Raw genomic sequence first — 24,255 nt, forward strand, 5'->3', positions numbered from 1 at the left:
TCCTCACTTGTAAGGATGCTTAAGAGGGAGACTCGTAAATGGGAATACTCATTTATTCAGTACCTTGTTTGTTTGTTTGTTTGTTTGTTTGTTTGTTTGTTTGTTTGTTTGGGGGCCACACCCAGAACTTACTTCTTGCTGAGAGAACACTCCTGCGTGCTCAGCGGACTACAAGTGGTGCCGGGAATCGAACTCAGTTTATTTCAGTGCAAGGCAAGCGCCCTACACGCTGTACTCTCTTCCGGCCCTTTATACAATACAATTTTTTTAAGCCGGTTCTAAAATACAGTTCTGGCCCTGCATTCAAATTAGTCTTTCTTCTGCCAAAAAAAAATTGAGCTGGGAGCGGGTGTTGGTAGGAGGAAAACATCCTGAATCTGCAGATTAGGTGATTCCCGTCTGCTCTATCCAGGCCCCGCCCCAGCCCCGCCCTTACACCCTAGGACCCGTCCCGCCTCGCCCCTTTCCCCTTAAAGACACGCCCAGGCCCCGCCCCACCCCGCTCAGGACACGCCCCGGTCCTACCCACTTCTCCCGGGCCAGTGCCCGCTTTGCCCGGGAGCCCCGGGGCCTACGCTCTGGGCACGCGGGGGCACCCGGGGCTTTGTCCGCTGCTCGGGGAGGAGGACGCCGCGGTGCGCCCGGGCCGCCGTTCGCTGCACTCCCCCGCGCTGGCCCCGCGGAGGTGGGGACGGGCCTCCGCTGCCGGAGACCTGCCAACCCGCTCGCAGCCCCGGGTGCGGAGAGAGGCGACAGCGGAGCCCCCCGCCCCGCTGCCAGCGGCGCGGGGTGCGTTTGAGCCCGAGGCGAGCACCCCGAAGGGGAGCGGCGAGACGAAACTGCCAAGGTACGTGGGGCTGACGGGGGCTGGGAGGTCGCCAGTAGGGGGTGACGGCCGGGTCAACGCCGCCTCCCGGCGGCCGCTTCCCGGAATCCCTGAAGCCTTCCCGCCCTGCTCCGGTCATCTGGCGTGTATGTGGGGCGTCGGGGGGGTCCCCGAAGCCCGCGCCAACGATGCGCGGGGCCGTGGGGCGCCACGATCTGCCTCCCGGGCCCCCCTAACCCTGCATCAAGGACCTGCGGGCCGTGGGGCGGCGCGATCTGCCTCCCGGGCCCCCCTAACCCTGCATCAAGGACCTGCGGGCCGCGGGGCGCCGCGATCTGCCTCCCGGGCCCCCCTAACCCTGCATCAAGGACCTGCGGGGCCGTGGGGCGCCGCGATCTGCCTCCCGGGCCCCCCTAACCCTGCATCAAGGACCTGCGGGCCGCGGGGCGGCGCGATCTGCCTCCCGGGCTCCCCTAACCCTGCATCAAGGACCTGCGGGCCGCGGGGCGCCGCGATCTGCCTCCCGGGCTCCCCTAACCCTGCATCAAGGACCTGCGGGGCCGCGGGGCGCCGCGATCTGCCTCCCGGGCTCCCCTAACCCTGCATCAAGGACCTGCGGGGCCGTGGGGCGCCGCGATCTGCCTCCCGGGCCCCCCTAACCCTGCATCAAGGACCTGCGGGGCCGTGGGGCGCCGCGATCTGCCTCCCGGGCTCCCCTAACCCTGCATCAAGGACCTGCGGGGCCGTGGGGCGCCGCGATCTGCCTCCCGGGCTCCCCTAACCCTGCATCAAGGACCTGCGGGGCCGTGGGGCGCCGCGATCTGCCTCCCTGGCCCCCCTAACCCTGCATCAAGGACCTGCGGGCCGCGGGGCGCCGCGATCTGCCTCCCGGGCCCCCCTAACCCTGCATCAAGGACCTGCGGGCCGCGGGGCGTCGCGATCTGCCTCCCGGGCTCCCCTAACCCTGCATCAAGGACCTGCGGGGCCGTGGGGCGCCGCATGCCTCCCGGGCCCCCCTAACCCTGCATCAAGGACCTGCGGGCCGCGGGGCGGTGCGATCTGCCTCCCGGGCTCCCCTAACCCTGCATTAAGGACCTGCGGGCCGTGGGGCGGCGCGATCTGCCTCCCGAGCCCCCCTAACCCTGCATCAAGGACCTGTGGGGCCGTGGGGCGCCGCGATCCGCCTTCCAGGCTCCCTCAACCCTGCAGCAAAGGACTCTCCGGACACCCGGACTCTTGGGGCTGCGGAGATGAGCCCCAAACTCAGACCCTCTCCGCCTTGCAAAATTCTCTGGCATCAGGTCCGGGTCGGGAGTCTCAGGCCCGCCTGCACCTGGCTTGAGCGGCCCTTTGCTTCCCTAGGGAGCCGGCCACGCCTGCTACACCTGCTGGCTGGGGCCGTGGAAAGTTCTGACTCACCCTGGCCAGAGCTGACCTGGACCATAGGGAGGTACTGGAGGGGCGAGGGGGGAGGGGGCTGACACACTGAGAACCAGGGGCCTCGGCAAGGACCCTGTCACCGACCCTTTCAGTACTCTCCCCCTATCTCCCCACCCCCCATCTTATTGGCTTTGGCAGAAAAGGGACAAGAATGAGACTGCACCTTGACCAACTTTTTGGTATTTTTATTATTATTATTATCATTATTATTATTATTAAGACACCGTGTTTTGCAAAGCTATTGATTGCTGAGTTTTAGACTACAATGTTCCAGCACCCATCTCCCACCAAGTCAACTTCCCCCACCAGTGTTCCCAGGTCCCCTCCCACCCCCAACCCCCCCAGTCTGCCTCCTGGACAGGCACATTTTTTTAAAAGTTTTGTTGCTGTGGTTTGGATCTCCCGCTTTCGGTGTTGTTGGTCCTGGGTTTGGATAGATGGCTATAGCACCCTCCTACACCATGGATAGGACACCCCCTGCCCCACCCCCCATGCCCCATCCCCCTTTACATTCTGGGAAGGGAAGATAGTACAGCCTGTAGGTAGGGCACTTGCCTTGCATGTGGCCAACCTGGACTCACGCCCAGCAACACATATGGTCCCTGAGCTTCATCAGGAGTGATCCCTGAGTGCAGAATTAGAAATAAGCCTTGAGCACAGCTGGATGTGTCCCGTCCCTTACCCCCGAACCCCCCCAATAAAAAACCCAAAACGAAACAAAAACAATAGGCCAACTTTAAAGGGAAACACTTCAGAAACTTGACTAGATTCTAGACAAATTAGGATTTGACGGTTAGTCTCAGGAAGTGACTCGAACTTTTCAGTTCTGTGGTTGCCAGTTTTTTTTTCTATTTTAAATTAGAAAGCTCCATCATCTTTTTGGGGGGGCTGACGGGGTAGCCACACCTGGTGGTGCTCAGGCCTTACTCCCAGCTCTGTGATCAAGGATCTCTCTAGGTGATCCTGGCAGCGGGGCTGGGGAGGGGGGTCTCTGTGGTGTCAAGGATCAAACCTTGGTCAGCTGTGGGCAAGGCAAGCACCTTAACCCCTGGACTAGCTACCAGGCCCGATCTATTTTATTTCCATTTGCATTTCCTTTCAAGTTTTTCCTGTATTTTAAAGTAAAAGATGTCTGTCTGAGATTTGGTTCCTGTTATTTGATGGTAATTTTTCGAAAGGAAAATAAAAAAGTGGGAAAAGAATTCTAACCCCAGAGATTCTCTCTTAGAAGTCAAACTTGTGTTTAAAATTTTTTTCAAGTAAAATGGAACAAAATTAAGAGAACACATATGAATGGATTATAGCTTAGTTCACAGTCTAGAGACATTTCTGCAAGGAGCTGCTGATACCAAACGTAGTCTAGCTGGCCTCCAGATTGTGGTCAGTCCATAGCAGAGCGGGCTGCACACACATGCGACCACCCGGATTGCATCTCGGCTGAGAGCAGGCCAGTATCATCCCCGTCCCACGCGTCCTGCTGTTGCAAGTTCGTACCTTTTTTTTTTCTTCCCGCACCTCCAAGTTCGTACCTCCATAATGGTCCTTATAAGATGGCAGACGTCACGCCATCTTTCCTCGAAAGAGGAAAAAAAGCCGAGAGAGAAAGACCTTTCCCCTCCTTGGCCAGCGTGGGGCTATGGCTTAGTTCACAGTCTGGAGACATTTCTGCAAGGAGCTGCTGGTACCAAAAGTAGTCTAGCTGACGTCCGGATCGTGGTCAGTCAGCAGCAAAGTGGCTGCACACACATACGACCACCTGGGTTGCATCTCTGCGGAGCAGGAATGGATTATAAAGGGACACAGTTGAACATGGGTTGAAAAAGTTGCTGGACTTGGTGTATCTCTGACTTAGTATCATACGCTTAGGATATGCTAAGCACTTGACCTAATTTTTCATGCTGGCAATTGACAATAACTTTACTATGACTTTACATTATTTTGAAGATTTGCTGAGACTAAGTCAGGGCATTATAAATTATTTGCACTGTAGCACTGTCATCCTGTTGTCCATCGATTTGCTCGAGCAGGAACCAGTAACATTTCCATTGTGAGACTTGTTACTGTTTTTGGCATATCGAATACGCCATGGTTAGCTTGCCAGGCTCTCCTGTAAGAGCTGGATGCTCTCGATAGCTTGCCGGGTTCTCCGAGAGGGATGGAGGAATTGAACCCGAGTCAGCCACGTGCAAGACAAATGTCCTACCCACTGTGCTATCGCTCCAGCCCTATAAACTATTATCTCTGAATAAATGTAAAAATAGTTGAACAAAAATAAATATTTTTTCAGTCTTCCCATAAGCATACAGAGCCTTAATAGACTCCTTTTCCTCTTTAATTTATAAACTTTAAAGGTATTAAAGAATCTGTGACATATATATTCTTTGATATCAGTTATCTTTATTAATTAATTTATTTATTTTGCTTACACTCAGTGGTATGCAGGACTTACTCTGGCTCTATGCTCAACACCCCTCCTGGCAGTGCTCAGGGGACTGTAGGTAGTGCCAGGGATCAAACCAGGCATGACTGCATACAAGGCAAGCACCTGTAACTCTAGCCTATCTCTCTGGCCCTCAGTCCTTAGACTTTATCAAAAGTAAAGCTGGAGGTTGTATAAGGAGGACTTAAAATGTATGGGAACAGGTGAGAAAAAACACTATCCATTGTGTTCTGCCACTCCCATGGGCGAAATGTTTCTAGTCTAGTGATGCCACGGAAGGAATGTTTGTTTTCTAGTTGGTGCTTAGAATTCTAGATCCTTTCCTTTATCAGATTTTCATCAGTGATCATTGATGAAATGATCTGAGCCCAAGCAGGGCTTGAGGGGACTTTTTCCTGGTGGTTTACTGTTTCTTCCAAGAAAGCATTGGGATTGAACTCAGGGAAGCATTCCAAGAAAAGTCTTGGGGAAACATGTTGACTGAAGGCAGGATGGTGAGCAGTGGAGAAAAGAGAAAATGAAAGAGGAAGGGAGAGGGGTAGGGGTGAGGGGCATGTAAGAAGGGAAGTAGTTCAGAGCTGCTGCAGATTATTTTCTGGAGCCAGCGAAAGAATGAGAACTCGCCTTTCTCCCGACCCCAGCCCGGCTCTCACAAACCAGGCGAGTGATCTTGAAGTATGCTGCTGGTTATTGGCATTCTGAAGTTTTTTTCCCCAAAAAATAAATTTAAAAGTCTAGTGTGTTCTGCTACCATAAACTCTATTGGTAGGTCAACCAAATTATTGAAAAGGCTTCTTTTATTAACCAGAAAGAAGAAAAACCGCATCTAGAAGTAGCACAGCGGTTGGGCTTTTGCCTTGCACACAGCCGACCCGTGTTCGATTCCTCTGCCCCTCTCGAAGAGCCCGGCAAGCTTCCGAGAGTATGGAGCCCGCACGGCAGAGCCTGGCAAGCTACCCATGCGTATTGGTTATGCCAAACACAGTAACAATAAGTCTCTCAATGAGAGACGTTACTGGTGCCCGCTCGAACAAATCGATGAGTGATGGGATGAGAGTGACAGTGACAGTGACAGAGGTTTCTGTAGTTATTGTTCTCTGACATAAGGCCATGTGTCCTGGTGCCAGAAGTGAGCTGGGAAGAGGGAATGCACCCCAATCGCCACCCCGACCCTCCTACCCTCCCTGGAGGCAGTGAACTTGCAATGGGACCCCAAAATCTCCCGCTGGGGCTGACCGGACTCTGGCCAAAGGCCAGCGATGTGGTATGGTGGTCAGCGCAGACCTTCCATGCATGAGACCTGGGTTCGATCCCCAACACTGCCAAAAACATAAACCTCAGATCAAACCCAAAAAGCTCTTGGCAGACAATAACAAGGAAATGCAACAAAATATTTAAGAACGAGGGCTGGAGTGATAGCACAGCGGGTAGGGCATTTGCCTTGCACGCGGCTGACCCGGGTTCGATCCCCAGCATCCCATATGGTCCCCTGAGCACCGCCAGGAGTAACTCCTGAGTGCAAAGCCAGGAGTAACCCCTGTGCATCGCCGGGTGAGACCCATAAAGAAAAAAAATATTTAAGAACGAGACATGCAGAGAGTGGCACGCCCTGGGCTCAGTACCCACATGCCAGCACCCATCCCTTCTGCTCCAGCCCCGTCTGTATGGACCAAACTGGAAAGGCGTCTAGTCGGGGGCCAGGGAGGGGGTGGAATTATTTCCACCACATCCTCGCAACAGGCAAGGTGAACAGAAAAGGTGTGGAAAAGAGGAAAGAAAGGAAGAGAAGGGACATGGCTTGAGAGGAATCTTGCTAGAACAACCTCTTCTTCCTGGAGCAGGAGGGCATCGCTCACAGCCTCTCCCCCTGCTGAACTGATCAGAACACGGATTCAGTGGCTAGGGAGCTGCCTCTGAGGGTGGGAATGTGGATTTCGAAGGCTGAAGCTTCAGGTCTTCAGAACAAGGGCTGGCGGCAGTGTCCAGGGGCTTACTGAGCCTGGTCTGATCCTGGCACCGCAAGGTGTCCCTGTCCTGGCATTGCTGGTTGTAGCTCTGGGTCTGAGAAACATCACATCCTCAGGTCCAGCCCAGCGCGGCCCCTGGACCTCCTGAGCACTTCTCAGGAGCCCCCACCCCTGGGGGAAAAATTAGTAAAATCAAGTCAACGATGAGAAAATTGGGGGGGGGGGGGCGGTGGCGAGAAAGATAGCACAGTGGGTAAGGCACTTCCTTGCAAGTGGCTGGCCCCAGTTCTACTCCCAGCACCCCATTTGGTTCTCTGAACCCCGCCAGGAGTGATCCCTGAGCACAGAACCAGGAGTAAGTCCTGAACACACCATCTGCGTGCCTGCCCCTCCCCCTACCCCCAAAGCAAAACAAAAAGATGAGAAAATTTTGAAATCAAGAGGTAAAGTGAGTTTGGACACCCACCTACCGGACGACGGGGGACAACATTCAGCTTGTCCCGTGGGGCCACCACTCAGAAGAGAGCAAATGCTGGGCAGGCAAATGCTGCCCAGAGCTTGGGACATTGCTGGGGTGTCATGCAGGGGTCTAGCGGACAGTTCACGGCGCACCCGCCTTCTGCAGGCATGTCCTGGGCTTGACAGGCGATCTTAGAGAAGCCAGTGCAAATAAAGGCAAGAAAAGAAGAAATTTTCACAAACTAATCATTGTCATTCCATTGCTCATCGATTTGCTCGAGCGGGCCTCCATTGTGAGACTTACTGTTACTATTTTTGGCATATCAAATACGTCACAGGTAGCTTACCAGACTTTGCCGAGTGGGTAGGATACTCTTGGTAGCTTGCCAGGCTCTACGAGAGAGATGGACTAAAGAAAAATCAAAGATGTGATGGCCCAAAAAACAGGACGTGTTCCTGGGTAAAACAAGTCTGTCGGGGTTGGAGCGATAGCACAGCGGGTAGGGCATTTGCCTTGCACACGGCCGACCTGGGTTCAATTCCCAGCATCGCATATGGTTCCCTGAGCACCACCAAGAGTAATTCCTGAGTGCAGAGCCAGGAGTAACCCCTGAGCATCGCCAGGTGTAACCCAAAAAACAAAAAAGGAAAAACAAAAACACAAGCCTGTCTTGTGGTCTACCCCAAGGTATATCTTAAATGTTTTCAATTCAAAGAGGAATTAGGAATCCAAGAAAATAAAACAACTGAAGGAGCAGAAGAAACCAAATGAAGCGACCTCAGGCTTCTGCAGTGCCCCATGAAATTCCAGAATATTAGGGTTCTGAGGTAAGGTGCAAAAAGGGAAAGAAACTTTTCAACCCAGGGTATTGTATGAAGCTCGGCTGTTGTTCAAATTGAAAGCTTTTCAAGGGATTGGTGTTGGAACATTGTATCAGCAAAACCCAGTCATAATTAACCTTGTAACTGTATATCATGGGGAGTCAATAAAAAATAAAAATAAAAGAATTTTTAAAAATAATAAAATTGCAAATTACTTCCCAAATAATGTAGCACTGTAGCACTGTTGTAGCACTGTCATCCTGTTGTTCATCGATTTGCTCCAGCAGGCACCAGTAACATCTCCATTGTGAGACTTGTTGTTACTGTTTTTGGCATATCGAATATGCCACAGGGAGGCATATTCCCGTGCGGGTGGGATACTCTAGGTAGCTTGCCGGGCTCTCCAAGAGGGACGGAGGAATCGAACCCAGGTCTGCTGCATGCAAGGCAAACACCCTACCTGCTGTGCTGTCGCTCCAGCCCAAATAATGTAAAATTTTAATTTTAATAGTATTTTAATACAATTTAATATATATATAAAGGAAAGTTCTCAAATATGAGTAAGAGAAAAGGAATGCAGTAAGTCAACTTTGAGTGAACCCTTCTGGGAAAAAGAATCAAATGTTAGATAATAAAGTTCAGCAAACAGTAAATCAAGAGAGAGAAATCAAAGAACACAAGGAAAGAGAATTTGAGAATTCTGAAATTGTGGAAAGGAAGATTGGTGAGTAAGTGTAGAAGTAATAACATCTTTGGAAGCTGCAGTGGGGTAAGATGTGATTGTTATCTAATCCCAGACAGCAATAAATAAATAAATAAAAGGAAGCAGAGGGGAGAAAATGGAAAGAAATAGGAGTTTGAGCGTTCTACAAAAGCATGGCTATCTCTGTAAAAGCATTGGCAGCTACTCTCCAAGTGCAGAAACTTTCATTCTGAAGGACATATGCACCCCTCATCCATGGCAGTGCTCAATACAATAGCAAGGATTATGGGAAGCACCCAGATGTCCAAGGACAGACCAAGGTTAAGAAAGTGCCATCCAGATACTCAATGAACTACTATACAGCTGCAACAAATGATGAAATCGTGCAATTTGCCACAACTTGGATGGCACTGGAGATCATATTAAATGCCGTAAGTCGGAGAAGGAAAAAATACTGGGTGACCTCACTCCTCTCTGGTCTACAGGGATAACAACAACGCACTAGATAGAATTAAACAAGGACAAACCATTGGCCTTGGATTTCAAAATAGGTTACCAGGCAGGGGGAGGGGAGGAAGAGGCAGAGTAGAAGTAATGGACTGTGGTGGAGGGTTGTGGGCACTTTGCTGGTGGCGTGCAGTAACTGTCTCTGTCCAAATAAACAGGAGCACTACTGTAACTGCGTTATCTAACAACATCTGCCTTTTCAAATAAATGAATTAAAGAGGTCTTTAAGTCACCAGTAGGGTCAGAAGAAAATGAAAGCACAGATCAGCAAACCAGTTTAAAGATGATTATATGAGCATACTATACTCCAGCTTCCTGATATCTGGGGGGGCTGGGGGAGTGGGAGGGGGCCCCAAGTGGTGCCTGGGAGGCCTAGGGCAGTGATGTTTTAAGGCCCTGTGTTACCCGGACCTCAAATAGGCTGTGTGCAAGACGAACGCCTCAGCTCCTTACTGCCTCAGGCTCCTTCTTTCCTTTTTAAAGGAAACTGTAAGGAATGTTTTAGGAACTAATGTTTTGTTATGGGGAGAAATAATTTAAATTTCAACAATACCTTTAGCATTTAGTTCATCTTTTATCCCTAGCAAAATTATATTCAGGGCTGGAGCGATACCACAGTGGGTAGGGCATTTGCTTTGCACGCGGCCAACCCGGGTTCAATCCCCAGCATCCCATATGGTCCCCTGAGCACCACCAGGGTAATTCCTGAGTGCAAAGCCAGGAGTAACCCCTGTGCATTGCTGGGTGTGACGCAAAAAGCAAAAAGAAATTATATTCAGACAGAAACACTGTGTATTTGTGTGTGTGTGAGTGAGAGAGAGAAAGAGAGATAGAGAGAGAGGAGAGGGGATGGGGAGGGAGAGAGATTTGAATACCTAGAATTATGTTTACCTCATGTTAATGAGGAAATACTTGGGTACCAGGATTTTCACCTCTCTCTCTCTCTCTCTTTCTCTCTCTCTCTCCCCCTCCCTCTCTCCCTCCCCCTCTCTCTCTTAAATGTGATGGTTTGGGGGCCACCTCTGGCTATGCTCAGGGCTTACTCCTGATACAGATTACTCCTGGCAGAGCTTAGGGAACTATCTAGGATGCCAGGGATCAAATCTCTAAGGCCAGTTGGGTCAAACTGGTCACAGGGATCAGCCACATGCGAGGTGACATCCTGCCTGCTATACGCTGTATGACTTCTCAGACCCCAGTATTTCATTTTTGTGCCCATGGAAGAAATGTGACAATATAAGAAAGCAGTTGGAAAAACCCTGGAGACAGCTAGGCAAGATGTTAACAGAAGCTGATTGGGAGAAACAAGGATGATTATCGCTTTCTTCTTTGTACTGTGTGTGTGTGTGTGTGTGTGTGTGTGTGTGTGTGTGATAAATGACTCATTGTATTTATGTCATCATTGTGAACTGGATCCTTTCATCATTCATTGCTTGCTAGACATGTGCCAGGCGTTTGAGGGTGCTGGAGAGAAGAGACATAGCTGTGTTTTCTAAGGGAGTTTCCGAGGGCTGTCTGTCTGTCTGATTGTCTGTCTGCAGGAGCTGACTTCAGAGAAGAAGCAAGTCTGCAGGGTGCAATCCTCATGGGTCAGCCTTGCCCTTAGTCATTTGGGGCTGGAGAGATAGTCACTGTCATTCCCGTTGCTCATCGATTTTCTTGAGCGGACACCAGTGATGTCTCCATTGTGAGACTCATTGTTACTGTTTTTTGGCAAATGGAATATGCCACGGGTAACTTACCAGGCTCTGTCGTGTGGGCGGGATACTCTCGGTTGATTGCCGGGCTCTCCAAGAGGGCAGAGGAATCGAACCCGGGTCGGCCGCAAGCAAGGCCAACACCCTACCCTCTGCCCTACTGCTCCAGTCGTAGAGAGATAGTACAGGGGATAAAGCACTTGCCTTGCTTCCCACCTGACTCCCTTGATCCCTGACGCCGGATAAGATCCCCCAAGCACCGCCAGGGGTCACTCCTTACTCCTGAGCACAGGGCCAGAATTAGCCCTCAAGCGTGGTCAGGTTTAGCCCAATCAGCCTCCCCCCAAGAAAGTCAGTTGTGTTCATTTGGGTATAGGGGAGAGTTTGATGCTTTGGCATTTGGGCCAGTAATTCCTGGGAAAACAGCCCTGAATCCCCCTGAGTCCCGGGCGAGCTAAGGGCAGGAAGGAGAATCCCCCAGGCTTCTGACGTCGAATCCTTTTCCCTTTTTGCCACAGTCTCCATCCTTCCCATTGCCACTTGTCTTTTTTTTTTTTTTCAATTCCCCTTTGATGGCATTGTCAGCAGCAGCCTGACCTGTTGGTATGACTTTGGCGATTCCCCTGTGAATCAAGCAAAGCTAGACACCAATGCAAACTCTCTGCTCAGGAAACAAAACAGGAATTTCTTTTTTTATTGAATCACTCTGAGATATAGTTACAAAGCATTCATATTTGAATTTCAGCCAGACAATGATCAAACATCCATCCCTCCACCAGTGCACATTCTCCACCATCTAATGTCCCCAGTATAACCTCCCTTTCCCACCCTACCCCTGCCTCCATGGCAGACAGTCTCCCCCATACTCTCTCTCTCCTTTTGGGCATTATGGTTTGCAGTACAGATACTGAGAGGCCATCACGTTTGGTCCTTTATCTACTTTCAGCACTCATCTCCCATCCCAAATGATTCTTCCAACCATCATTGTCTTAGTGGTCCCGTCTCTATCCCAGCTGCCTTCTCCCCAGCTCATGAGGCAGGCTGCCAACCATGGCCCTTGTGTCTACTGTCCTTGGGTGTCAGTCTCCTATTATATTATTTTATATTTTATATTTTATATTCTCCAAATGAGTGCAGTCCTTCTATGTCTGTCCCTCTCTTTCTGACTCATTTCACTTAGCATGGTATTCCCCATGACCATTCACTTATAAGCAAATTTCATGACTTTCTCTTTCCTGACAGCTGCATAGTATTCCATTGTGTAGATGTACCAAAGTTTCTTTAACCAGTCTATTCTCGGGCACTCGGGTTGTTTCCAGATTCTGGCTATTGTGAACAGGGCTGCAATGAACATACAGGTGCAGATGTCATTTCTACTCTGCTTTTTTTGCACCCTCGGGATATATTCCCAGAAGTGGTATTGCGGGGTAATATGGAAGCTCAGTTTCTAGTTTTTGAAGGACTGTCCATATTGTCAGGGATGCTTTCATGCGCAAACAGGGCGACCTCCACACCTCAAATTGGCCCAACGGCTCTGAAACAGCCACTTCAGGCCAGCTCGGGAAGGCTGCAGGAAGGAGGGTCCAGACTTAACCCCAGGGGTGACCCCTGTGTCAGGGTGGCAACCCACTGGCTATGTCTGTGCCCTGCACAATCAGTGCCTTACTCTGCAGGACCCCCAGATCCTGGCCCTGCCCTGAGCTCGGGGAGCAGCACGGCCGCCCCTGAGAGTCTGGCTCCCCGCCCACACCCTGCTGTGGCCACATCCCAGTTTCTGCATCAAGGTTGATCTAAATGTCCACCCCCAGCCTTCTGCTCGCTGCCTCCAGGGTGAGTCGGGGGCATTACTGGGACCCCCAATTCCTGCACATACACCAGAGAAGCCTGCGTGCATCACGGCGCTCTCTCCCAGACGCGTCCCCCACCCCCGTGACCCCATGCAAAACATCAGTAGTTGCCAAGGCACAGAAAAGGCCAGGCAGGGCCCAGACACCGCATCCGGCTGGGGAGGGGGGCTGGAGGGGGTGGCTCGAGGCCCAGTCGAGCTGTGACAGCCGTTGTTCCCTCAGACTTTCGGAGCAAGCCAGGCCGGCAGAGATGCAGTGGCAAGCAGTGAGTACGGCCAGCGGGGGGCCTCCCGGTCCCTGCTGCCAGGACGCCAGGGCCCAGAGCAGAGAGGAACCAGAGCGAGGCTGGGGGAGAGTTGTGTGCACCCACAGAGCGTTTGCAGGCGCATTCGTGATGCAGGCAGAGCACCAAGAAGAAACTGCAGGAAGCAGGAATCCTGAGAAAGCAGGAATCTAGCCATCTGGCATCTGGCTGGAAGGGGAGTCTGGATCCCCGAAACAAAAGAAGGGAAGGATGCTGCTCCCTTTCCCGGAAGCAGGAGGCGGGGTACATAAACATGAAGTTGTGTCGTTGTGGGCGCACACTTGTGTGACAGTGTGCGCCTGCGCGCCTGCGTATGCATGTGTGTGTGAGTTGTGTGCAGGTGCATGTGTGCCTGTGAGCGTTTGTATGTGTGCATGTGTGTACATGTGTGTTTCAGTGGGCACCCATGTGTCTGAGAGCTTGTGGGTGTGCATGTTGGTGTGCATGCATGTGTCAGTATGTGCATGTCATTGCACCCGTGCATGTGTGAGTGTATGTACGCATGTGAGTGCCTGTGTGTCGGTATGCATGTGTGTGTTTGTGCATGTATGTCCGTGTGTGCATGACTGTGTATGAAAGTGTCTGTGTGCTTGCATGTGGTGTACATGTGCTTACATGTGTATCAGCATGTATGTGAGTATTTGTGCATGTATGCCCTTGTGTATGTGACTGTGTATGAAAGTGTGTGCTTGCATATGTTCGTGTTTGAGGGCACGTGTGTGCGGAAGGGCAGGGCAGGATGAAGGTGGAGCTGGCTGGTCTGGGGGAACTTCAGGGCAATCTCTAGCATAAGGTCCGTCACCCACTGTGGCCTCTGACCTCTGACCCTCCAGAAGGAGTGTCCCCACACCAGTGAGTCCCATCCAGGAGTCCTAGGGTCCAGGGGAGGACAGAGGCTCCTGGACACTCGCAGGCGTTCATTGGGCCACGGGGAGGGCATCTCTGAGATTTCTCTAGAATGCCCTGCATGGGACCAGGTGACGCTCACGAGAACTGTTTTTGTTTTGTTTTGTTTGGGGGCCACACCCAGCAATGCTCAGAGCTTACTCCCAATCTGCACTCAGGCATTACTCCTGATGAGCTCTGCGAACCACATGGGCTTCCAGGGATCCATTTGGGTAGGCCACATGCTGGTGCCCTCCCCGCTGTCCTTTCAGTCAAGAGAGCTCTGAAATGGGTTTTTAGCTCAAATGTAGGCGGGCTCCTGGGAGACCATTTCTCCACTTGCACTTGGGGCTTGACCGGTCCCAGTACTGGAGCACCATGAGCCAGTGTCCCACAGCTCGGCCACTCGGAAGGGAACAGAGGCTCTGAGGGAGAGAGACCAGGACGGTGAAGGGCCCCTCAACATTCCGGAGGAATTCTTTCCTCACCTTGGAGTGGGCAGGGCTGAGTGGAACGGCTGAGGCGGAAGAGGGGGAAGAACACCCCTGCAGCCAGAACCTTCTGTGTGGTGAAAAACAGGAGCTTGTTTGGGGGACAAGAGGGGGCGGGGTTTAAATGTTACGTAGCCAGCCAAGAGTTAGTTTCCCTCAGACCTAAAATCTGCAGCCTGCGGGGAATGAGGGGAAGGGCTCGGCCAGCAGGGCGGCCACAGGGCCTATGCACGCAGGAGCCCCGGGCTTAATCCCTGGCCCAGCTGGTCCTGCAAGTGCCACCAGGGGCACACCCCCCAAAAAAAATACAACCCCCCCTGCAAATCCACAGGAAAAATTAAGCGTTTGTTAGCAAAGGACAGCAAGAAAGGAAATGAACTTAGCCCTTACAAAGATGGCATTTAAGAAACCTGCTCAGTCTCTCTCCCAGTAAGAGAAATACAAAATCCGTCTGAATCTGGGGGCAGTTTTTGTCATTGTTGTTTTTGGGCCACACCCAGCTGCGCTAAGGGCTTAATTCTCTGTCTCTGTGTCTCTTTCTGTCTGTCTCTCTTTCTCTCTCTGTCTCTCTGTCTCTCTGTCTCTGTCTCTGTCTGTCTCTCTGTCTCTCTGTCTCTGTCTCTCTCTGTCTCTGTCTCTTTATCTCTGTCTCTCTCTGTCTCTGTCTCACTCTCTCTCTCTCTGTCTCTCTCTCTCTGTCTCTCTTTCTCTCCCCAAGGACATTTTTACCTGGGCACCCAGCAGTGATCAGGGATCAGTCCTGGCTCTGTGCCAGGACTGTGTCAGACCACAGGGGTGCCAGGGATCTAACCCCTGTCAGTCGCGTGCAAGGCGCGCGCCCACCCACTGTACTGTTGCTCTGGCCCCCCAGGACAGTTTTTTTGTTGACGAAACGGAGTCTTCAAATTCCAGGGTCCGGAGAGATAGCACAGGAAGTCAGGGGCTTGCCTGACATGCAGCTGGTCCCAGTTCATCCCTAGCACACAAATATGGTCCCCCAAAACACCCCCAGGAGCGACCCACAACACAGTGCTCCGATCACTGCCGGCTGCAGACAAATCCTGCCCACCTTCAGCCCACGAGCTTGATGGTCACCTCTGAAGGACCACAGGGAAGCCCACATGCTACGCAGTCACAGGCACCTGTGAAACTGGTACAGACTTGCCCACCGAGAGAAACTCAGTCATCTGTGGTTTCTATCAAAATTACAGGGACAATGGGGCTGGAGCGATAGCACAGTGGGTAGTGCATTTGCCTTGCATGTGGCCGACCCGGGTTCAATTCCCAGCATCCCATATGGTCCCCTGAGCACCGTCAGGGGTAATTCCTGATTGCAGAGCCAGGAGTAACCTCTGAGCATCACCAGCTGTGACCCAAAAAGCTCAAAAAAAAAAAGGTACAGTGACAAAATATTTTTTCCTTATATGTAATAGTGACTTACAGTTTTTGATGCATAATAAATTACATTATATTAAATTATGTATAATTCATTATTCCTGGGTACTTGATTTGGGGCATGCAGTTGTAAATAAGATGGGATTTATTTTTTAAATGCTTTTAGTGTTGGGTCAGGGCAATAGTACAGCAGATAGGGTATTTGCCTTGCATGTGGCCAGCCCAGTTTTGGTCCCATATGCCCTCCACCCATTCATGCCAGGAGTGATCCCAGAGTACAGAACCAGGAGTAAGCCCTGAGCACCACCAGATGTGGCCCAAAAGCCAAAAGGAAATTTTTTAAAGTTTGTAATTAGTTTTTAGACTTCTCAGAGCCCCTAATCAGTCCATCAGTCAATAAAAAGTAAGCATTTATTACATTTGTTACCAAAGAGAAGAGGAGGAGGAGGAGGAGGGGGAGGAGGAGGAGGAGGAGGAGGAGGAGGAGGAGGAGGAGGAGGAGGAGGAGAAGGAGAAGGAGAAGGAGGAGAGGAGGAGGAGGAGGAAGAGGAGTAAATGAGGAAGGAAGGAAAGGAAGGAAGAAGCAAGGATTGCAGAGATGGGGTAACACCCAGTCATCAGCGGTGCTCAGCGCTTCCTCCTGACTCTGCATTTGGGAATGGCTCCTGGTGGGGCTCAGGGACTGTGCTTGCAAGGCAAGCACCCTGCCCACTATACTCTCCACCCCCACCCCCACCCCAAAGAGAGACTTAAAGACAATAATCAAAGAGTGTAGCACCAGCACCCGGGGGTTTGCTGTGCCCCTCCAAACCCAGCCCCTGCCTTCCCCATCCGTTTCTGTCCCGGGATCTCTCCTGCGTCCTGTAGCTTCAGGTCGGGTCAACCCAGAGAGGGACCAATGAAGAGAAGGGAGGGACCAAAGGGAGCGTCTCTGACCCTCAGCCCCACCCCTGGATCTCACTGCCTGACCGCTGCGTCCCTGTCCTCGCTCCAGGGCGAGCACAGCGCTCCCTGTCGTTCCGTCCTGGTACTACACTCTCCTCCGCAGGTTGCTCCACACTGCGGGGGGCGGGGGGGGGGGGCGAGGGGAAGGATGCATTCAGGATTTTCTCCCAAGCATTGAGCCTGCCGGAGCCCTGACTGATCTGCCCTTTCACCTAGCCATCTCCCTTCTAGAATGTCCTCCTGGCACGGAACTGGCACACGTGACCCGCTGGGGGGGGGGGGGACGGGGGGGGGGGGGGAATCAAGGAGGAGGCACCCATGAGAGAGAGCGAGAGAGCCCTAAAGGATGACGTGGCCAGAGGACGCAATGCAGCTGCCTTTTAAAAAAGTGTGGGGGGTGGACGCAATGCAGCTGCCTTTTAAAAAGGTGGGGGGCGGGGGGTGGAGAGACAGTACAGGGCTTCAGGCTGTTGGCCGCTGCCCAGCAGATCCCCAGCACCCATACCGCACTCCCCCCAGCACCCCCCGGAGCCATCCCTGAGTGCAGAGCCAGGACTAAGCCCAGGGTACTGCTGGATGTGCCCCCCAAGCCCCACCAAAAAAATTAAAAATGAAATAAACCAAAGGTGTGTGTCGTGGAGTGGGGGAGGGGTTAAATCCTCTTTGGGACCGATATAGAAAGATTTTCCCGGTGATACCTTGACGTGGACAAAGCGGCCCAGGAGAAGCAGATCTGGAGAAATACAAAAACAACTTGCTTTTGCCGGGGCCTGAGCATAACCTGAGTCTTCAGAGTGTTGCCAGCAGGCCCTTGGCAACAGACTCCAGGCTGTGTCTTAGACATGCCCCCTCCCCCCCGGTGCACACCCTCCCCTCCCCCGCCCCCTCCCGGGAGTCTCCCTTCAGCTTCCCCTGTGTTTTACTCATCAAGATTGGGAGAAAGCCATGCCGAAGATGCGATGTGACTTGGGAGCCTGCTGCAGTAGAATGCATACATACGTACACGTACACACATGCATGCACGCTCCTACACGCACGCACACTCCTGTATGCTCATGCATGCACACATTCACGCATGCTCCTGCATGCATGCACTCCTGCATGCACATATGCACACTCCTGCACACACACTCCTGTGTGTTCCTTCATGCACACACACATACTCCTACACAGTTCTGCACATATGCACGCTCAGGTATGCTCCCACACGCACATATGCACTCACGCACACTCGTGCAAGTTTCTACATGTACACACCGTGCATGCACCCTCATGCATATTACTGCATACATGCACCAGAATAAAAGCAGCCTTCGGGAGGGAGGGTCAACTTTGGTCTTACTGGCCCCGGGTGACTGCTGTCTGGCTTACATTGAACGTTCCTGCCTATGAGTTGGAAGTGTTGGTTCCAGAAGCCAAAGGGAGGCCCAACAGAGGGACGCAGTTCCTCCTGGGGTGCAAGCCACAGGGAGCAGGTGCTGGGCATTTCCTGCTGGTGGCGTGCGTCTCATCTTTCAGTTAGACATTGGGCATTTTTGATCGCCTGGTACCCATTTCCTTCCAGATGTGAAAGTGAAGCTTAGCACGAACTGCAAAGATGCTCTGGAATCCAACTACCTCAGCCCTGAGACCCTTTCCTTGGAGTCTGCTGGGTGAGTGTTACCTGTTACTGTCGTCCAGTGGGACAAAGCCCATGTGGGCCCCGGGGGCGGCCCCCGCCTCAGCCCCCCCCCCCCCCCGCCATGGTCCAGGGGCATGTCCCCCAGTATTCAGAGCCTTGTGGGGGATTGATTAGCAAGCAGATTCCCTTCCCTACCTGGAGGTCCTGAATCAGCGTGGCTGGGTCACGGGCACTGTAGTGAGTCCAGGAAGCCCGGGTGCCCTTGGGATTCAGACTGGGAGCTTGGGTCCCGCCTTGCTGAGAGCTTCAGGAAACACAAACAAACAGGGATACTTCTGTCCTGTGGGGACCCGAAAGAGGTCTCCAGAAGACTCCTGCTCTCTGTCCTCCGCTGGTGGCATTTTTTGCTCCTCTCTTCGGGGGGTGTTGTAGAGGGGCAGCCCTGATCTTTGCCTTCTATTCCCTTTACTCGTGGTCCTTTTCCCTGGAAGCTTCTTCATGCATGCCTTGTGTCGACCTGCCTTTGCTTTCTCCTTCTGTCTTGTGGTGGCCTGGTTTGCAGTTCATCAGTGTGTGTGTGTGGGGGGGGGGTGTTCCTCGGGGGGACAAGGGTCCCACTGTGCCATGCTGGGAAACTTCTTGGTCTCCATTTGCCCCCCCCAGCCCGAGATACTCCTGGACACCCCGCTTCTGCCTTCCGGTCCCCAGGACCTCCAGAAACGAATCCCCAGTGAACAAATCCCCATCCCCCACCACCCCTGGCCATTCGTCTTTTAAAAGTGATTCCGTACTGGTGGCTGGAGAGATAGTATAGCGGGGAAGGCATGTGCCTAAGATGCAGACAGCCTAGGTTCAATTCCCCGGCACTCCATGGTTCCCTGAGCACCACCAGGAGTGACCCCTGAGCCAGGAGTAAGCCCTGAGCACTGCCAGGTGTGGCCAGTAATAATAATAATAGTAATAATTATAATAGTGATAAAAGAAAAGTGATTTGGGACCGGAGAGAGAGCACAGGGACCAGGACACTAGCCTTACACATTGCTGCCCACAATTTGATCCCTGGCATCATATAGGGTCCGCCTGAGCCCACTAGGAATGACCCCCCTGAACACAGAACCAGGAGTAAGCCCTGAGCATCACCAGGCATGACCCAACTCACCCCCTTTCCCCCTACCCCGCTCCCAAAACAAGCAATTCATTAGTGAACCTGCATTTTCATAGCCAGAGAATATTTCGGGCAGTTGTTTCTCAGAGCACATCCACATCCACGGCCACACCCCAGGGGGATCCTAGTTTGGATTTGCGGGGGACCAGAAATCCTTGGGCCTTATTGGTTGGTTCTCTCCAAGCTCCGTTGCCTTGAGCTCCGTCTCACACTCAAAGTAAGTCTCAATCTAGTGGCCTGTGAAGCACCGCGGCTCATCCGTGTTTGTCTTCTTCCAGGGCTCGTCAGCCTCCTGCTCAGGATCGCCTGGGTGCTGCCGGGTAAGAGATTCCCCTCGGGGGTCAGATAAAGATCAGGGTCACTGTGCGCACACAAGCCTACCACTCGGACATTCGATGTCCGCTCCCACATCTTTGCCATCTTGTCGGAACCATTTTTTTTTCTCCCTCAAATCATTTCTCTGGAAGGAAAGAAAGCAAGCAGAATGAGCCCATGTGTCTCCCTTATAATAGTGAGGAATCTGCCTGCCGGAGTCAGAGAAGCCAGTACAAGGGTTCAGGCGCTTGCTCTGGTAGCAGCTGAGCCTGGTTCCATCCCTGGCAAAGGGCCGGGAATATTCCCCCGAGTACCACTGAGTGAGGCTCGAGCCCCCTTGCCTCCCACAAAAAGAAATGAACACACTTTAAACTCCGGTAACAGTCTTCAACTCCAAACCTGCTCGCCCGGTAGAATGAGGACCAGAGAGAAATACAAAGGGTTTAGGTGCGTGCCTCGCACCAGGCCAACCTGGATTCCATCCCTGGCACCACATATGGTACGTGGGGCCCCGCCAGCAGTGAGATCCCTGAGCACAGAGCCAGAATCAAGTCCAGAGCATCACTGAGCATGACCCCCAAACCCAGAACAAAAAGTGCAGCAGGAATCCTCGGGATGGGAGTAAGTTGCTAGGGGCTGAGCCGCTTCTCAAGGGCTATCGGCTGAGGCGGGGTCCAAGCGGAGAGCAGGGCATGGCTGAAGGCCATCTGGGTATTTCGATCCATCGAGAGTCAATACCACGCTGGCCAAGTCCAGGTCTGTTGGCCTGGTGCTGTGTTTCCGTGCCTTGGTTTTGCACAGTGTGGAAACGGGCTCCCGGTCCTAAATTATTTGAGCCCCTTGGTTGGTGCCCCTCGAACCCTTCCTTTCTGCTGATGTCCAGGCTGCAGCCTCAGTGGGGTAGAGGGGGAGGGGCCAGGCCTGGTGGTCCCAAGCATGCGTGGCACTGTACCTGCCACCCAGCCCAGGTCCCCAAGATTATTGCTTGTCTTTCTTTTCTTTCTCATTCTATCCAGAATCTTCCGAAAAGGCTTGCACATTTAAGATGAACTTGCGTGACTTCCGGCTGATCTTATCGTGGGAGTTTAAGGGCCACGAGCTCGCACCCACCCACTACACGCTGTGGTACACCATCATGAGGTGGGTTTGCCGGCGCCGTGGTCTCTTGCTAAATATGTTGGCTCTCTTTGATGCGGGGCGTGGGGATGCTGGGAATTGTGAGAGAATGCCTGAGCGTGTGTGTGTGTGTGTGTGTGTGTGTGTGTGTGTGTGTGTGTGATTCAACGCTCTGAAAGTCTAGAGACAAAACGCCCTTCCAGGGCCTGAGTGATAGTACAGCAGGGAGGGCGTTTGCCTTGCATGCTGCCAATCTGGGTTCAATCCCCAGCATTCCATTGGGTCCCCCAAGCACTGCCAGGAGTAATTTCTGAGTGCAGAGCCAGGAGGAACCCCTGAGCATCGCTGGGTGTGACCCAAAAAGCAAAAAAGAAAACAACAACAACAACAAAAAAAAAAAAAAACGAACAAAAAAACCCCCGATCTTCTGTTTCCATTCACTTGAACTCACCACAGTTATTTTGACCAAGCCCTGGTGGTCCCCATTGGAGGGTCATGGCCTCAGCAATCAGAGTGATGCAAAGGGGTGGGGGCAGAGTGATAGCACAGCAGGTAGGGCGTTTGCCTTGCATGCAGCTGACCGGGTTCGATCCCCAATATCCCATATGGTCCCCCAAGCACTGCCAGGAGTGATTCCTGAGGTCACAGCCAGGAGTAACCCCTGAGCATCGCTGGGTGTGAACCCCCCCCAAAAAAAAGAGTGATGCGGGCTGTTTGCCACCACTGTCCCTAGTGCAGGCCTTCGAGGACTGTGTTTTCTGAGGCTGAGAGTCCAGGGAGCTGGCCACCCCATTGGCTCAGCTGCCCATCAAGAACCCACCCGTTCCGAATCAGGACAGGGAGACCCAAGCCTGGCGGGGGTCTGTGCACAGCTCTGAGCTCCAGGCACGAACCTTGGCCTCTGTCAGAACCTTCCTCTGGGCCACTGCTGCCCAGGTCGGGCCGAGCGGAAGGAGCCTTCAGCCCCTTCTTCCACGGCCCGCACCTCAGTCCCTCCTTCACCCCAGCAGTGGCTGACTGGGCTTCTAGCCGAGAGTGAAGGGCCCTCGGGAGCTACCCCTGGTCCCCGGTGGTTTCTCTCTGGTGCTGGCCTGGTGTGTGGCCCTCCTGTGTCTCGGACCTCAGCTGTCAGACAGCTGTGGGGTGGTTCTACAGTGGAGGTGACGCAGGACTCCGAGAGAGAGAGAGAGAGAGAGAGAGAGAGAGAGACAGACAGACAGACAGACAGACAGACAGAAACAGAGAGACAGAGACAGAGAGACAGAGAGAAGAGAGAGGCAGAGACAGAGAGAGAAAGAGAGACAGAGAGAGACAGAGAAAGAGAAAGAGAGTGGCTGGGGTCTCAGGGCATGGAGGGTGGCCAGGGGTTGGCAGGGGAGACAGGCCCATCTAGAGACGTGGCCACGGGCACTCAGGCTCGTTCATTTCCTCATGACACAAATATTTACTGAGCCTCTGTCCCCCACATCTGGGGTCCAGCCTTGAGCCCAATCCCTGCCCCCCAGGAAGCAGGCATTATAAAAGGAGACGGAGACCCCGGAAAACAGAGACATAAGGGACAGCAGGTCTGCGGTATGAAATGGAAGGGCTGAGAAGGAAGCCTGGGACGAGCGTGGACAGGTGGGCAGGGGCAGGGGTGGGCCACGCCTGCCAATGCTCAGAGCTGTTCCGGCCCTGTGCGCCAGGGACCTGAGGGGTGCAGGGTCAGTGGCACGGTGAGTGCCCTTGGACTAGCTCTCTGACCGGATGTTGCATTTTATTTTTCAATTTATTATTGTTGTTATTATTGTTTTGTTGGGGAGCGGGGACTACACTTGGGAGCGGTGCTCAGGGCTTACTCCTGGCTCTGAGCTCAGGGATCACCATTTGCCTTGCACATGGCCGACCTGGGCTCATTCGCCGGCATCCCATAGGGTCCCCCAAGCACTGCTGCCAGCAGTGATTCCTGAGTGCAGAGTCAGGAGTAACCCCTGAGCATCACTGGGTGTGACCCAAAAAGAAAAAAAACAAAGAAAAAGACAAACAGTGCTCGGGGGATCATACAGGGTGCCGGGTTACTCCTGGCTCCGCACTCGGAATTATTCCTGGTGGTGCTCGGGGGACCATATGGGATTCTGGGAATCGAACCCAGGTTGGTCTCATGCAAGGCAAATGCCTTACCCGCTGTGCCATCGCTCCAGCCCCATGATGTTTTTCTTTTATGGTTTTGGGGACATACCTGGCAGTGCTCAGGGCTTACTCCCAGCTCTGTGCTCAGGGATCACTCCTAGTCGTGCTCAGGGGACCCTCTGGGGTGCCGGGGATCAAACCAACAAGCACCCTACCCATACATCGTACTCTCTCCGCGGCCCCTGATGTCTGTAAAGAAGGTAGTTACGGACCCCCGGAGAGAGTGGAGAAGTGGGGTGCTCAGCACGGCCACGCCCAACCCCCTCTCTCCCATTTCTTTTCCTTTCAAAGCAAAAAGAAGACCATGACGCTGGTGGAGGACTGTGCGCACATCACCAGGGCGTTCTGTGACCTCACAGACGTGTGGCGAGTCATGGGCGAGACCTACATCCCCATGGTGTCCCGGTTCCACGGGAACAGGACGCTGGACAGCTGCATGGGGGACATCTGGCTGACCACCAACAGTGAGCACCCCCGCCCCGCCCCGCCCCACCCCTGCTCTCTCTTCTTCCCCATCCACATCACCCACCTCCGTCTCACCTCCTCGCTATAAAGCAGGAGTTTCGTTGGGTTGGTGGGTTTGGGGCTGGAGCCTAGCTCGGGCTCACTCCTGGCAGAACTCGGGACCCCCGATGCAGTACCAGGGGTCTCACCAAGGGTCAGCAAGCGCCCTGTCCGCCACTCCCTGAAATAACAAAGGGTACCCTGGCATTTCCTACTCAAGAGCTTGGGCTCTTGCCCCTTCCTGGCTCGGGAGCACTGTGCTTCTCGGAGGGTCTGCTGTTTTGGCCCAGGAGGTAGAGGACAGGCCTTCAGAGCGTCTCCCTCGGTGCCCCCCAGGGCGGCAGAAAGCCCCGTGAGCTTTGTTTCGTAGCCAGCGGGGAAGCGGGGAGCGGGGTTCCGAGGCAGACATGGAGTTGCCACGGCCATTTGGGTCAGTGCTCCCTTGGATCCTGAGGGCGCCCTCCAGGGTCAGAACTCAGCAACCCTCTCTCTCACGAGACCCTCGGTGGGACTCCCAGCAGCCGGGGTCCTCTGCCAACCCCTCACTGCGATATCTCATGACTGTTTCCCAGAGGACGGTTTGGTTGCAAACTCCCTGCTAAAAGCAACTGGGTTGACTCTGCAAATGTGATTGGAA

General features: G+C 53.2%; 1 protein-coding gene across 1 annotated transcript in view; it reads left to right on the top strand.

The window, feature by feature from the left end:
* Positions 1-511: 511 nt before the first annotated feature.
* Positions 512-24,255, top strand: part of IFNAR2 (interferon alpha and beta receptor subunit 2) — a 41,581-nt gene continuing 17,837 nt past the window's right edge. The window contains exons 1-5 of the mRNA XM_055126145.1: positions 512-847; positions 18,293-18,380; positions 19,793-19,834; positions 20,846-20,969; positions 23,406-23,578. Of these exons, the coding sequence (XP_054982120.1) occupies positions 18,326-18,380; positions 19,793-19,834; positions 20,846-20,969; positions 23,406-23,578 (394 nt within the window). The 5' untranslated portion in view covers positions 512-847; positions 18,293-18,325. The remainder of the gene's footprint in view (positions 848-18,292; positions 18,381-19,792; positions 19,835-20,845; positions 20,970-23,405; positions 23,579-24,255) is intronic.

Source organism: Sorex araneus, chromosome 2 (genome assembly GCF_027595985.1).
Source record: "Sorex araneus isolate mSorAra2 chromosome 2, mSorAra2.pri, whole genome shotgun sequence".
NCBI lineage: Eukaryota > Metazoa > Chordata > Mammalia > Eulipotyphla > Soricidae > Sorex > Sorex araneus.